The following is a 13,685-nucleotide window of genomic DNA, read 5'->3' as shown; positions in this document are numbered from 1 at the left end:
CAGTTGGTGATTGAAACAGAAGGACAAAAGAGGGGCCCAAACAGATACCTTTGGAAGTGGCACCCATTAGGACAGTAAAGTTGGAAAACAAAGACTGGGAGAGAAGTTGAGGCTTGGAGAATCTCTTAGTATGCCGGGTAATAAGGGACCAGAAATAAGGGGAGGCTTCCTAGAAGTTACCTGTATCCCACAGCCAAGTTACAGAGGACAGGGAACACGGCATGTGAGATGCACCTAGCATTCACAGCAGAGCCTCCAAGGTTCACCTTCCTGTGTCAGCAGACCAGACAGCAACTCAGTCACTGAGTCCTTATTCCTCTTCCTCTAGCCCAGAGGCCACACACATGTCCGTCTTCCACCCTTGTCAGTCATCCTACATCCACCAGTCTGCTTGCTTTCTCGTAAGGTCTCACAGCCTCTCAAGTCATGACCTAAATGCCTGGGCCCACCTAGTCGCTGGCTTATGCTGTTACCTGGTGGCCATATACTCACTCCCTGATTCTCTACATGAATCCCACCTGGCCTGCTCATCGCCTTGAGGGCCACCAACTTTTTGGGCACAATGGACAAAGTGCTTAGCCATGAATTTTTCTTCAGACAGAAAGGAAAGATACCAACATCTCCCCACAAATTACAAAACAGAGGGAACACTAATAACCCAGTGCTGTGGGGAACGCTGTGCCAAAGTGTTTCTTCCACAACTCAGGGTCTTTTCCTCCCCTCTTGGTCAAAGCACAAAGGAATGGCACCTTTTATGTGACACATACCCCATTATCCTTCTCCTGCAATGACTTGCCTTTCCCCAGTCTCTGCCTCCTTCCCATCATATGCCTCCCTGTCTCTGGGCAAGGACATCACCATTAAGTGTTGAGAGGATCTCTCCTGTTTTATGTATTGATTTTGATTTCTTGAGACAGGGTTTCTCTGAGTAGCCTTGTTTATCCTCCAAATCCCTCTTGAGACCAGGCTAGCATTGAGCTCAAAGTTCTGCCTACTTTTGCCTCCCACATTCTGGGACTAACGCTGTGTTTCTCCACCCCTTGGATTGAATTTAAAATTTTCATTTAAAGGGTATTTTATATGGGATAGATGTGGCACATGTGTTTAATCCCCATCCTCTGGACACCTACGGGGTGTGTATCTTCAGTTAAAGGCCCGCCTGGCCTACAGAGTGAGTTCCAGGACAAAGAGAGCTACACACAGAAACACTGAATGGAAAAAGTAAAAGAATAATAAGAATTATTTAAATGATAATTTTTCATTCATGCACACCCTCACTTGCTCTCTCCCTCTTCACCTATTTTTAAAGATTTATTTATTTTTTATATATAACTACGCTGTTAACTGTCTTCAGTCACACCACAAGAGGGCATCAGATCCCATTTCACATAGTTGTGAGCCACCATGTCAACTCAGAGCTTGCCACGATGTCAACTCAGGACCTCTGGAAGAGCAGTGAGTGCCCTTAACCACTGAGCCATCTCTCCAGCCCTCTCCCTCTCCACCTTTTGTTCTCCCTCTTCCTATCTCTCCATCCCCACTGAATCACCTGACTGGCCTTAAAGTTATGTTTTGTTTAAGGTATATTTATGTCATTTTTATTTCTATGAGTATTGATTGGCCTCATGTATGTACACCATATGCATGCATGATGCCCTCAGAGTTCAGAAGATAGGATGATCTAAAAGTAGACTTTCAGAGGATTATGAGCCATCTTCTATGAAGATGCTGGACACAGAATCCAGGTCCAAGGACAGCTGCTCCTAAGCCCTGAGTCACCTCCCCAGACATTTCCCCTCCTGATACCCAAAGGGTTTCTGTGTGAAGTCTTGGCTGTCCAGGAACCCCCTCCGTAGCCCAGGCTAGCCTCAGAGATCCACCTCTTTCTGTCCTGAGTGCTGGGGAATTAAAGGCTTGTGCTAACACCACTGGCTTTTGAAATTTAACCCTGGCTGTCCCGGATCCAATAGATTATAGTTTTGAACTCACAGAGCTGTGCCTGCTTAGAGATGGGATTAAAGGTGTGTGGTCTTGCCCTGCTCTAAACCCTATTTAAGCACAGAACAACAGACTAAATTCTAGAGTGCTCTGCTCCATCCAACTCACCAAGTTGGTAAATCAAACTCTCTAACCTCCCAATTCCTCCAACCTCAAACTCAACAAGGCCAGCTCCTCTCTACTTCTCTTCCCTGAGCTCTGGCTAGGCTCTAAGACCTGGTCCAGCCCAACACCACTGCTGGGCCCCATAGGTGGAGAGAAGTTGGTAAGGTCTTGCCCAGTTCCTGGGTCCTTACACATCTAAGCTCATTGGCCCTCCTGCCAGGATGCAGGAAGCCTGGGTCCCAGGAGCCCTCACCATGATCTTCGGAACACTATTGGGATTGCAAGGAGTAAGCTCCAATGAGGTAAGCAGGACTCTGTGACTTTGGAGGACTCTTTGGGGGCAGAGGCTTGCCTTGGAGCCCTGTCCCAGCTTTATCTTGTCAGGAATTCCCTTAACCACAGGCATTGGTAACTTCCTTCCTACTCTGTTTGGGGAAAGTGGAAGTAGGGTCCACAAGGAGGCCCTGGGTAAACCTGGGCCTCTATTTTTGGCAGGACTGTGTTGTTAACTGGGAACTGGCTAAAAGCACAGCCCTGAATAGGGGCTGGACCCCCAGTTTAGCCTTTGCATGCCTCTGAGTCAGGCTGAGGATCCTGAGGTCTTGCTTGTCTGGATTAGGTGTCTCTGCTTCCCTGACACTGCATGACATTGTGGTGTAGTTTATTGGTTCACTCTGACTTATCTCCTTGTGTACCAGGGAGGTGGAGGTTCTCTCACTTCTCTAATTAGTTTGAATTTGATCACACAGTTAACATGGCCTCCTAGGCTGGGTGACCTCCTGCTGTGATCTCAGGGAGTCAGGATTGGAGCTCTCTTTCTCTTCAAACTCTTTAAGTGACTTGGGTTGGCAGGTTTTCCTGAGAAGTGGTCAGAAGAAGCCTTTTAAACCTACAATCTTTTGGTTTCTTTTGTTTTTTGAGACATGGTTCCTCTAGCTGAGGATATACTAGAACTCGTTAGTCCAGGATGGCCTCAACTCTGCCTCTGCCTCTGGTGTACTGGGATCAAATTTACAATCTTGGTTGATAATATTCTGGGTGGTGTGCCTGTGGTAAGTGACTTCCCAAGTCAGCTCCCCAGAACAGTGCTCATTGGCTGTTGGAAGCCCCTAATTCTCCATCCACGGCCATGTATGAGTGAACCCAGGTTCAAGACTCTTCCCATCTGGGACCTCCCCATCCTTTTTGACCCTCTCTGCAGATCCAATTACAAGTGTTGTCAAAACACCAATCAGATCTGATAAATCCATGTTTACTAATATTCAGGCTCCCAACCATCCTGATCTGACCACATGGTTAAGGTGGGTCAGGGAATAATCCGGATCCAGATTATTAAACCTGTCATTTTTTTTTTTACACAGGCTGACACTATGTACATTGTACTAACTGTGAATTGGCCATAGACCTGCATTGGTATCTCAGCATTGGAATTAAAAGGAGTTAGGTGCTGGGTCTACCATGCCTGCCTTCACTGCTGTTTAAATGTAGTTAGCAGAGGAGCCCAGTGGTGTTAGCAGCACACACCTTTATTCCCTGCACTGGGGAGGCGAGGCAGGTGGATTGACTCCTAGGCCAGCTTGGTCTACAGAGCCTGTTCCAGGACAGCCAGGGGTGCACAGAGACATCTTGACTTGAACAAAATACAGTCCAAGACAAGACAGTGTTATTTGCACAAGTGGGGAGAGGACAGAGAGAGAGAGAGAGAGAGAGAGAGAGAGAGAGAGAGAGAGAGAGAGAGAGAGAGAGAGAGAGAAGAATGTAAGAATGGAGTAGGAGGGAGGAGGAGGGAGACGGGGAGGGAGGGAGGGAGAGAGCGAGAGAAAGGAGCATGTGTATGAGTTCCTGGGCCCTTGTGTCTTCATCTTACTGTACCCATCCTTACCAAAGAACACAGGGACTGTGAGCATTGAGAGGAGATGACCCAGCTGTGACTGTCACCTGTCCTTTCCTCTTCTCTTTAACAAGAGAAAGGCTATTGTAAGGATCATTAGAAAAGCCAAGCTGCCTTCCTAGTCTTCATTGGTTGGCACAGGGTCTATGTCTAGCTGCCCTAGAACCTGTGGAGTTCTCAGATTGGAGGCATGCACCACCACACATGGTGATGGTTTGAAGTGAAGTAGCCAGAGAGGGCAATGCCTTAATACCTGGAGGAAGAGAGTTCTAATTAAGAGCTTACACAGTACTGCTAATGACAGCATGGGATTCTGTGTGGAGACCCTGAGTGTCTCAAAATACTGAAGGATACAGGGCAAGGGTTTGCAATGGGGACCTGAGGATGGATAGGACATGAGTGTGTTTAGTGAACTCCCAGAGTGGTGTCGACTGATGACAGTGAGTCAAGGGTGTAGGTGCAACGTGGTGCTCAGGTTGCTTTCTGGGAGTCTCTGAATCTAAGGATCCACTATGGGAAGCCTCATAGGACAATTTCCAAGAGGGAGCCAGGGTTAGGGTGACCATCTTTAATCCAGAAGATGGAGGCAGAGACAAGTAGATCTCTGAATTCCAGGCTAGCCAGGACAAGCCAGGAGACCCTTGCCTGTGTCAATACAAACTTGTTAGGGGGCTCCCTTGCTAAGTCAAGATTTTAAGCCTAGCACTTGGGTAGGCAGAGGTAGGCTTCTGTTTTTGAACCTGGACATGGTAGTTGGAGGGAGGGCCTGTCTGAAACGATATACTATATCTAGCTTTAGTTCTTATTGAGACATAGTTTCTTGTTTCCTATATGGCCTCACCTTGCCTGTGCAGCTGTGGATAGTCCAGACTTCTCTTGAGTTCTGTACTAAATAGCAAGTACTATTGCCATGCTGAACAAGCACTCTAATATCCCAGACCCAACTCCCAGGCTTTGACCTCTAACCTCTGTCTTTTTCCTTCCACAGACTGTGAATAACTGTGAAGACCTGTAAGTATGGGATGTTGTCGATGATGTCAGTAAAGGCAAGGGGGTCAGGTGTGTGCTCAGAGAGGCCCTGAATAAGGTGACAGACACCTAATTAGAATCACTTTGCTGAAACCACAGCCCCTGTCACCTTACCCAACCATGGGATCTGCAGGTCTGTAACTCTTGCTAATTCCCAACCTTCCATAGGTGGGAGGGGGGAGACAAATGGTCAGTATCGCACTCCTGCCTCCTGTGTAAGATCCTCAGCAGACCAGTCTGTCTGAGGAACAAGGGCACATACTGCCATGGAGAACTGTGAACCCAGGTCTCAGGTCCATACCCCAATCCCTCCCAAGGAGCCCCAGAGGGATCTGTACCCCCACACACTAAGGGTGACTTGCACTTGAGGGCCTAGGTGTCTAGGAAAGCAGGGACGCTTTGCTTTGAGGCTGCGATGTCATCAGTATCTCCCCATGCTTGTTGGTCCTGACTAGACACTGCCCCAAAGGATTCAGATGCTGTGGGAATGAATGCTGTCACGAAAGCAAGATCTTGGATCCTGAAAATGACCCCCTCAAGTAAGCACAGGTTCACCCCTCCAGGGCATCATTCACTGAGGGCTGGGTTCACCAGAGACAGGGTGAGGGTGAGGGAGGGAGGAGGTTGAGCAAGGGAGCATGGCCTCGGCACTTATGACAATACCATGCCCACCTCCCTAGGATCGTGTTCATCACCTTATTGGTCATTATCGTCCTCCTGTGCATCTGTAGCCTTGTGATGTCCAAGTGCAAACAACTACACCATGACCTCAGAGCAGCTGATCATCAGACTCCTCCAGATGCACACTCCATCGCGCCCCTAGAGAGCATTTGGGTCACCTCCTTGGATCCCCTACCAACCTACAGTCAGGTGGGTCTTTCTGTCCCCATACCTAATGTGTTTCATAGCTGGCTGTCCAACCTGCTGAAATAATGCTTTGCAGGCTGAGGGACTATGGACTGGGAAGGGTTCTGCCAAACACATTTGTCCTTTTTTAAAGCAGACTCCAAATAAAGCAAATGTGCCTCTTCTCCTGCAGGTTGTCCTGAACTCAACACCCACAGAACCACCTCCTCCCTACAGTCTCAGGCCTGAGCGCCCTACAGGCCAGAGGAGAGGGACTCGATATGCAACCATTTGAGCTACGTCACACACAAACCTCTTTCTTGGAGGAAGCCAAAGACCATGGAATGACTGCCCATCCCATCCTGTCATTTGTCCTTTGAATTAATTTATTGATTTTGTATACCACTGTCCCATCCCCTTTTGTCATGGGAACTATCCTGAATCTGTAATCTCTGTCCCAAAATAAAAGCTGTTCAATTTTAATAATTGGCGGAGTCTGTGGTGGATATAAAGAAGTCATTGGCAGTGGTCTTCAATCTAGACTGGACAGCTCACTCTGCCATACTAGAGCAGCGAGGCTGTGCCTGGAAGACAGTGAAGACTGAACTGGTCAGACTCTCTGAGACTTCTTCATCCATACCTGTGCTGAGAGGATCTCACTGCACCTCTATAGCAATGCAAAAACCACAGGTGCCCAGGTTCTGTCTGGCTGCTGAGTGCTGATGGGGACCAGTTCAGAGGCTAAGGGGACACTTCAGCTTCTTCCAATGGTCACTGACTGCCCTGAGCACCTGCTGGGAGGATGGAGAATCCAAGATGTGAAGGAAAGCTTAGACTTTGTGTTTCCTGGGATCTTGGGGCTCAAAAGAAATGAACTGGAAAGACAATACAATTCTACTCTATTCCTGTGACCTGATTTCCTAGCAGACAAGAACAGGCTTAATCATGGGACTATTAGGGAGTAACAATTCAGAAAACAACCTTCTAGAGAAGGTAAAGTTGGGAGAAGCCTGGAGAAGCATGAATAGAAATGTGTGCAGTGAGGTCTAGGGAACACTTCTTTTCACCTCCTTTCCTAGAATCCCTTGGATGTAGTGGGGGGCTTACCCCACCTTGTACCTTCTGTTGAGAGTGGGTTCCAGGCACTAATGCTACAGCCCACCCAAGGTGAACTCCTAAAGAGAAGAAGGGTTTGTCCAGAGGCTGAGGTACTGAGGCCATCTTGGAGCTTGGAGTGTGCACAGGCTGTGGAAGGGAATGGAGACAGTTCCTGTTGGAGGTGCCTGGACACCTACTGTGGTCTTTACTGTGGTGCCTGCAGGGGGCTGACGGCCAATGGTTCTCTGCAGACAGACAGCACTAGGGAAACTCACTGCTTAGGTGTGCAGGCAGGGCAGGGGGCTGTCCTGGACTCACTCTGTAGAGCAGGCTGGCTTCAAGTGCGGGATACTCTGGCTGCCACAGAAGATGGCAAGACAGGGAATCCAGGGACATTCAGGTTCTGATCGAGAGCAGTAGATGCTGACAAATGTTACTGTGCAGGGAAAAGAAGTCGTGATGGAGGGAGTGTGGGTAGAAGGGTTTGTTTTGATGTGGGAGTCTTTCTAAAGGAGGAGGGACACCTCAGCCTCCTTCCCCCCACCATATTGAAGATGGTGTAGGGCTTTCCAATCAGTGCTTGGCCTGAGAGAGTGGCTCTCCTGAAGTTCAGTGGGTGGAAAATCATGTTTAAAATGTGCATTCATCGGTGTGGGAGGGTCACAGGTCCCCCTGGTGTTTCAGATGGTTACGTCCTGCCATGCGGGTGTTGGGAATTGAACCTAAGTACTGGAAAGTAGCAGGCATTAATAACCACTGAGCCTTCTCTCCAGGCGTCTGACAGAGTCTGTTCCCACTCAGTTTCTGAGGGTTTAGAGAAGTGGGTGAGGGTTTAGAGAAGTCATGGTAGAGTTTGGGGATTCAGCTCAGTGGTAGAGCACTTGTGTAGCAAGCATAAGGCCCTGAATTCGGACCCCAGCTCCGGAAAAAAAAAAAGAAAAAGGAAAAAAGAAAAGAAAAGAAAAAAGAAGAGAAGTCATGGTGTCACAGGTGAGCCTACACTGTAGCGCTCTAAGCTCTGGTTGATCCACTCAACAACCAGTGTTGTTCTTGGCGATCATCTCATGCTACTGGCATCTCCAAAAGGCTGGGGTCCTCACAATGAAGTAGGCATCACCCATATCCTTTCAAAGGCTTTCTTCATGGTGCCAAGCCTCAGTTCCTTTGCATGACCTCTTCTGTCCTGGACCATCAACTACAACTGAAGCTGCACCTTCACCAACGGCCTTCCATGCTCTCTCACAATTCCAAGCCTCAGGTGCTCTTCATCACTGCTTTGTGCCTTCAAAACCAGTACCACCTGGGTGACTCTCACACATTAGCAAGTACAGCTGCAGCATGTGGTACAACCTTGGCTATCCCTGAACACAGCAACTTTGAGCTCACTGGAAATACTTCCCCTCACCTCAGCGACAATGGTCTCTTCTTAATCACAGCTCATTGCTCAGCTCCAGTTAAACAACATCAGTCGTCCCTGTCATCCATTCTGTTTCTATCTGGGAAGCCAGAGCCGCATGGAAGAACCAGCTGAGTTCTGCTGAGCGCCATCAAGACCGTGACCCGCCCCCCCATTCCATTCCCAGCGTTCTGTTTCCCATGTCCCTCTCTGCCTAAGCTTTGATTTCCTGGATCTTGCTCTGCAGGCTGTCCTGGAACTAATAGATCTGCAGGGCTCAGTCTCCTGTAACCCTGGCTTTCCTGGATCTAACATACGTTATCATAGTAATTTTGAACTCAGCAGAGCTGTGCCTACTTAGTGATGGGATAAAGGTGTGTCACCACGCCCTGCTCTAAACTCTATTTAAGCACAGAACAACAGAGGCAATTCCAGAGTGTTCTGCTCCTTCTAACTCACCAAGTTGGTAAATCAAACTTTGCTAACCTCCCAATTCCTCCATCCTCAAATTCCAGCAGGGCCAGCTCCTCTCTCCTTCCCTTCCCTGAGCTCTGGCTAGGCTCTAAGCCCTGATCCAGCCCAATTCCAGTGTTTAACTCTGCATTTATCTAAGCTCATAGGCCTCTTGCCAGGATGCAGGACTCCTGGGTCCTGGGCACACTCACTCTGAACTTTAGCCTGCTTTCCAGTCTGCAAGGAGTAAGCGGCAATAAGGTAAGCAAAAGTTTTTGACTTTGGAGGACTCCATTAGGCAGAGGCTTTCCCTGGAGCCCAATGTCTCAGCCTTACCATGTCTGGAATTCCCTTAACCACGGGCAATCCATAACTTGTTTTCTGTTCTGTTCTGGGAAAAAGGAGGGGGGGAACTCTGACGGAGGCCCTTCAGAAATCTGTGCCTGTAATCATGGCAGGATTGCGTTGTTACCTGAGTATTTTTCCCAAGTAGAGCCCTGAATAGAATGTTTGACCCCCGTTTTAGTCTTGATTTGTCTTATTAAAGTCTGAGTCAGATTGAGGAATCTGACTTGGTTCTCTGGGTGAGTAGAATTTCCTTCCCTGTTGCCTTAAGGCTGGTGATCTTGGGGTGTAGTTCATTGCCTCTATTAGGCACCTATCTGAGTGTGTAGGAGGGAAGTGGAGGCTACAGGAATGATCTTTACCGAAGCCAAAGCTGCCTTCCTAGTCTTCATTGGATGGCACAGGGTCTGCTTCTAGCTGCCCTAGAAACTGTGGAGTTCTCAGATTGGAGGCATACTCCACCACACATGGCAATGGTTTGAGGTGAAGTAGCAATGCCTTGATACCTGGAGGAAGAGAGTCTGATTAAGACTTTATGCAGTACTGCTATGGTCAGCATGGGATTCTGTATGGAGACCGTAGGTGTCTCAAAAGACTGAAGAATACAAGGCAGGGGTTTCCCACGGGGACCTGAGGATGGATAGGACATGAGTATGTTTAGTGAACCCCAGAGTTGTCTCTACTGATGACAGTGACTGGTGGGTGTATGGGAAGTGAGGGGCTTAGGTTGTCCCTGGGGGAGGGGAGCTGTGGAGCTAAGGGTCCACTAAAGGTGGCTTCCTAGGCCAAGCTCCAATGATGTGTGTGGAATCCAAGGGTAGTGGGGCATATCTTTAATTCAGAGGTCTTTGGCAGAGATATGTAGATCTCCATATTCCAGGCGAGCCAGGGTAACACGGTGATCCCCTTGCCTGTCTCAATAAGAAACGGGTGAAGGAGCTTCCTTGGTTCTTCAAGCCTTTAATCCCAGCTAGTGAGGGAGGTGAGATAGGCTCCAGTTGTTGCCCCTGGACATGGTAGTTGGAGGGACTGAGATTCTGAGACCCACGGTCTGGAACAGTGTCTGAGCAGAGAGTAGCCCCAGTTCTTTCTGAGGCAGATATTCCTTTACGGTATTAGGCCTCGCCTTGGCTATGTTTCTTGAAGTCCTGCCTTCATTTGAGTTCTGTACTGATGGACATCAACTCCTGGTTTACCCACATCTACTTGATTCATTGCACCGCTGGACAAGCATTTTAGCACCTGAGACCCAAATCCCAGGCTGTGAACTCTGACCTCTGTCTTTTTCCTCCCACAGACTGTATACACCTGTGAAGATTTTTAAGTATGGGACGTTGTCGATGATGTCAGTAGGCAGTGGGGACTGGTGTATGCTCAGATTCTGCCCTGGATATGAGAACAAATATGTAATTCATATCACTTTTAACAAAACCACAGCCCTCGTCACCTTGCCAAAGCTTGACATCTGCTGGTTTGTAACTCCTGCTAATTCCCAACCTTCCATAGGTGGGAGGGGCGAGATAAAAACGATCCATGTGGCACTCCTGCCTACCCTGTAAGATCCTCAGCAGATCACTCTGCCCGACAAAGAAGGGCCCCTTACTGCCATGGAGAACTCTGACCTCAGGTGTCAGTTCCACACACCAATTCCTGCCGGTGAACACAGGATAGATCTGTACTCCATCCCACTGAGGGAGGCTTGCACTTGAAGTCCTAGGTGTCTAGGGAAGCAGGGACGCTTTGGTTTGATTTCATTTGTATCTCCCCATTCCTGTTTGTCCTGACTAGACACTGCCCCAAAGGATTCAAATGCTGTGACAATGAATGCTGTCAGGAAAGCAAGATCTGGGATCCTGATGCTGAACACTTCACGTAAGCCCAGGGCTTCATTCACTGAGGGCTGGATCCACTAGAATCAGGATGGGTTGGAGAATAGAGGAGGTCCAGCAAGGGCACATGGCTTAGACACTTATGACAATACCATCCCCTACCTCCCTAGCATCGAACTGATCGTCTCTTGGATCATCTTCGCCCTCCTGTGCATCTGTGGCCTTGTCATGTCCAAGTGCAAAGGACTACAGCATGACCTCAGACCTGCAGATCATCAGACTCCTCCAGATCCACCCTCCAAAGATCCTCTACAGAGCATTTGGGTCACCTCCCTGGATCCACTACCAACCATTCGTAAGTTGGGTCTTTCTGTCCCAATACCTAGTGTGTTTCATAGCCGGCTGTCCAACCTGCTTAAATAATGGTTTGGAGTCTGGGGGACTATAGACTGGGAAGGGCTCTGCCCACCATATTTGTCCTTTTTTTACGGATATATTAAGAAAAACAAATGTGCCCGTTCTCCTGCAGGTTGTTCTGAATTCAACTGGGACTGAAACATGTCCTCCCTACAGCCTCAGGTCTGAGGGCCCTACTGGCCAGATGAGAGGGACTCGCTATGGAACCCTTTGACCACCTCACACACAAACCTCTTGGAGGAAGCCAAAGACCATGGAATGACTGCATATCCCATCCTGTCTATTGGGACTATTAGGGAGTAGCAATTCAGAAAACAGCCTTCTAGAGAAGGTAAAGTTGGGAGAAGCCTGGAGAAGCCTGCATGAATAGAAATGTGTGGAGTGAGGTCTAGGGAACACTTCTTTTCACCTCCTTTCCTAGAATCCCTTGGATGTAGTGGGGGGCTGACCCCACCTTGTACCTTCTGTTGAGAGTGGGTTCCAGGCACTAATGCTACAGCCCACCCAAGGTGAACTCCTAAAGAGAAGAAGGGTTTGTCCAGAGGCTGAGGTACTGAGGCCATCTTGGAGCTTGGAGTGTGCACAGGCTGTGGAAGGGAATGGAGACAGTTCCTGTTGGAGGTGCCTGGACACCTACTGTGGTCTTTACTGTGGTGCCTGCAGGGGGCTGACGGCCAATGGTTCTCTGCAGACAGACAGCACTAGGGAAACTCACTGCTTAGGTGTGCAGGCAGGGCAGGGGGCTGTCCTGGACTCACTCTGTAGAACAGGCTGGCTTCAAGTGCGGGATCCTCAACAATACTCATCCCTGGGCCACCACAGAAGATGGCAGAACAGGGAATCCAGGGACATTTAGGCTCTGAGGGAAAGCAATAGATGCTGACAAAATGTTACTGTGCAGGGAAACAAAGTCATGATGGAAGGAGGGTGGGCAGACAGGGGTTTATGTTGATGTGGGAGGTTTTCTAAAGTAAAGTCGCAGAGCTGGGCTTTTCCTGGAAGGAGGGGACACCTCAGCCTACTTCACTTTTCCCAGATATTGAAGATGGTCTAGGGCTTTCCATTCAGTGCGTGGCCTACAGAGAGTGGCTCTCCTGAAGTTCAGTGGCTGGAATATTATGTTTAAAATGTGCATTCATGTGGGTTTTGGGAGGGTCTCAGGTCCCCTAGAACTGGTGTTCCAGATGGTTATGACCTGCCACGTGGGGATTGGGAATTGAACCTAAGTCCTGAGGAGCAGCAGGTATTATTAACCCCTGAGTCATCTCTCATCCCGAGTGATCTACTCCCACTCAGTCACTACTGTTGGTGAGAGCGAAGGGATGTCAGGTTTACAGAGGCGACCTTGCGCTGTCCGATCCACCAATATTTATGAAGCCACTACTCTACCATTCCCATCCTGGGTATGAGGATGAGATCGGGTGCAGTGTTCACTTCTAAGGATGGGACTGCAAAGAGGCCAGATGCAGACACACATCTTCTGGGACTCTGGACTGCATGGGATATGAAATGATGGTCCACATCCACTGACCCGTGGGAGCTTCTTCTGTTAGGCACACCCACACTGAACACCCATCCCTAAGGATGAAGGATCTGTCCTGCCACCCTACACTGTGTCTGTCTTATTGAGAAAAGACGAGATTTGTAAAATAAACTTACAGGTTACATTTTTATAAATGTGTCTGTGTGTGTATGTTTTTGAACATGGGTATTAAGATCTACAAGAACCATGTGCTGTGGTATACTTTCAAGTTGAAGCAGGAGGGTTACCCATTTGAGTCTAGCCTGAGTTGCTGTGAGTTAAAGTTATGGTGGGGAATTAGACTAAGAGGTTAGCTCAGTGGACAGAACTCAGCCTTCGTAGGGCTGAGATTAAGGCTCTGCAAGATTCTATTTTTCATCTACATTAGTGTTTTGCCTGCATGTGTGTCTGTGCATTGTGGGTGCTGGGAGTTGATCATGGGACTTATGCAAGAGTGGTCAATGTTCCAGAGGCTAAACCATCTCGCTACCCAAACTCGTTATTTTTTAAGCTTTATCATTGCATGCGGTTTTATTTCCTACAATGAACAAGTCTTCCTTTGGTCACTTCGGTGGATGCACTCACAGAATTTTTTATAGGCAGATGTAGTTCATGAAGGGCTGGGGATATAGCTCGGTGGTAAAGTGTCTAACATGTCCAAAGCTCTGGCTTCAAACACCAGCACTGGGAAAACCATACTATGTGAAATTGCACCAATGAATATTGGTATAATTTTCAACCCTGCCGTGAAGACAG

General features: G+C 48.4%; 1 protein-coding gene across 1 annotated transcript; it reads left to right on the top strand.

The window, feature by feature from the left end:
* Positions 1–2,324: 2,324 nt before the first annotated feature.
* On the top strand, positions 2,325–5,956 carry LOC103693451 (transmembrane protein 92-like). Its single transcript, XM_039087861.1, has 4 exons — positions 2,325–2,405; positions 4,983–5,005; positions 5,479–5,562; positions 5,704–5,956. The coding sequence occupies exons 1-4, from the start codon at positions 2,325–2,327 to the stop codon at positions 5,954–5,956; spliced, it is 441 nt and encodes a 146-aa protein (XP_038943789.1).
* The last annotated feature ends 7,729 nt before the right edge of the window (positions 5,957–13,685 follow it).

Source organism: Rattus norvegicus, chromosome 10 (assembly GCF_036323735.1).
Source record: "Rattus norvegicus strain BN/NHsdMcwi chromosome 10, GRCr8, whole genome shotgun sequence".
Lineage (NCBI taxonomy): Eukaryota > Metazoa > Chordata > Mammalia > Rodentia > Muridae > Rattus > Rattus norvegicus.
The sequence above is the reverse complement of the archived record's forward strand: the minus strand, read 5'-3'. Positions and strand labels throughout refer to the sequence as shown.

Coding starts and splice junctions, on each gene's coding strand:
- LOC103693451 (XM_039087861.1), top strand. CDS start 2,325: ATGCAGGAAGCCTGGGTCCCAGGAGCCCTCACCATGATCTTCGGAACA. Junction 5,006..5,478: donor GTGAATAACTGTGAAGACCT/GTAAGTATGGGA, acceptor GGTCCTGACTAG/ACACTGCCCCAAAGGATTCA. Junction 5,563..5,703: donor CCTGAAAATGACCCCCTCAA/GTAAGCACAGGT, acceptor CCACCTCCCTAG/GATCGTGTTCATCACCTTAT.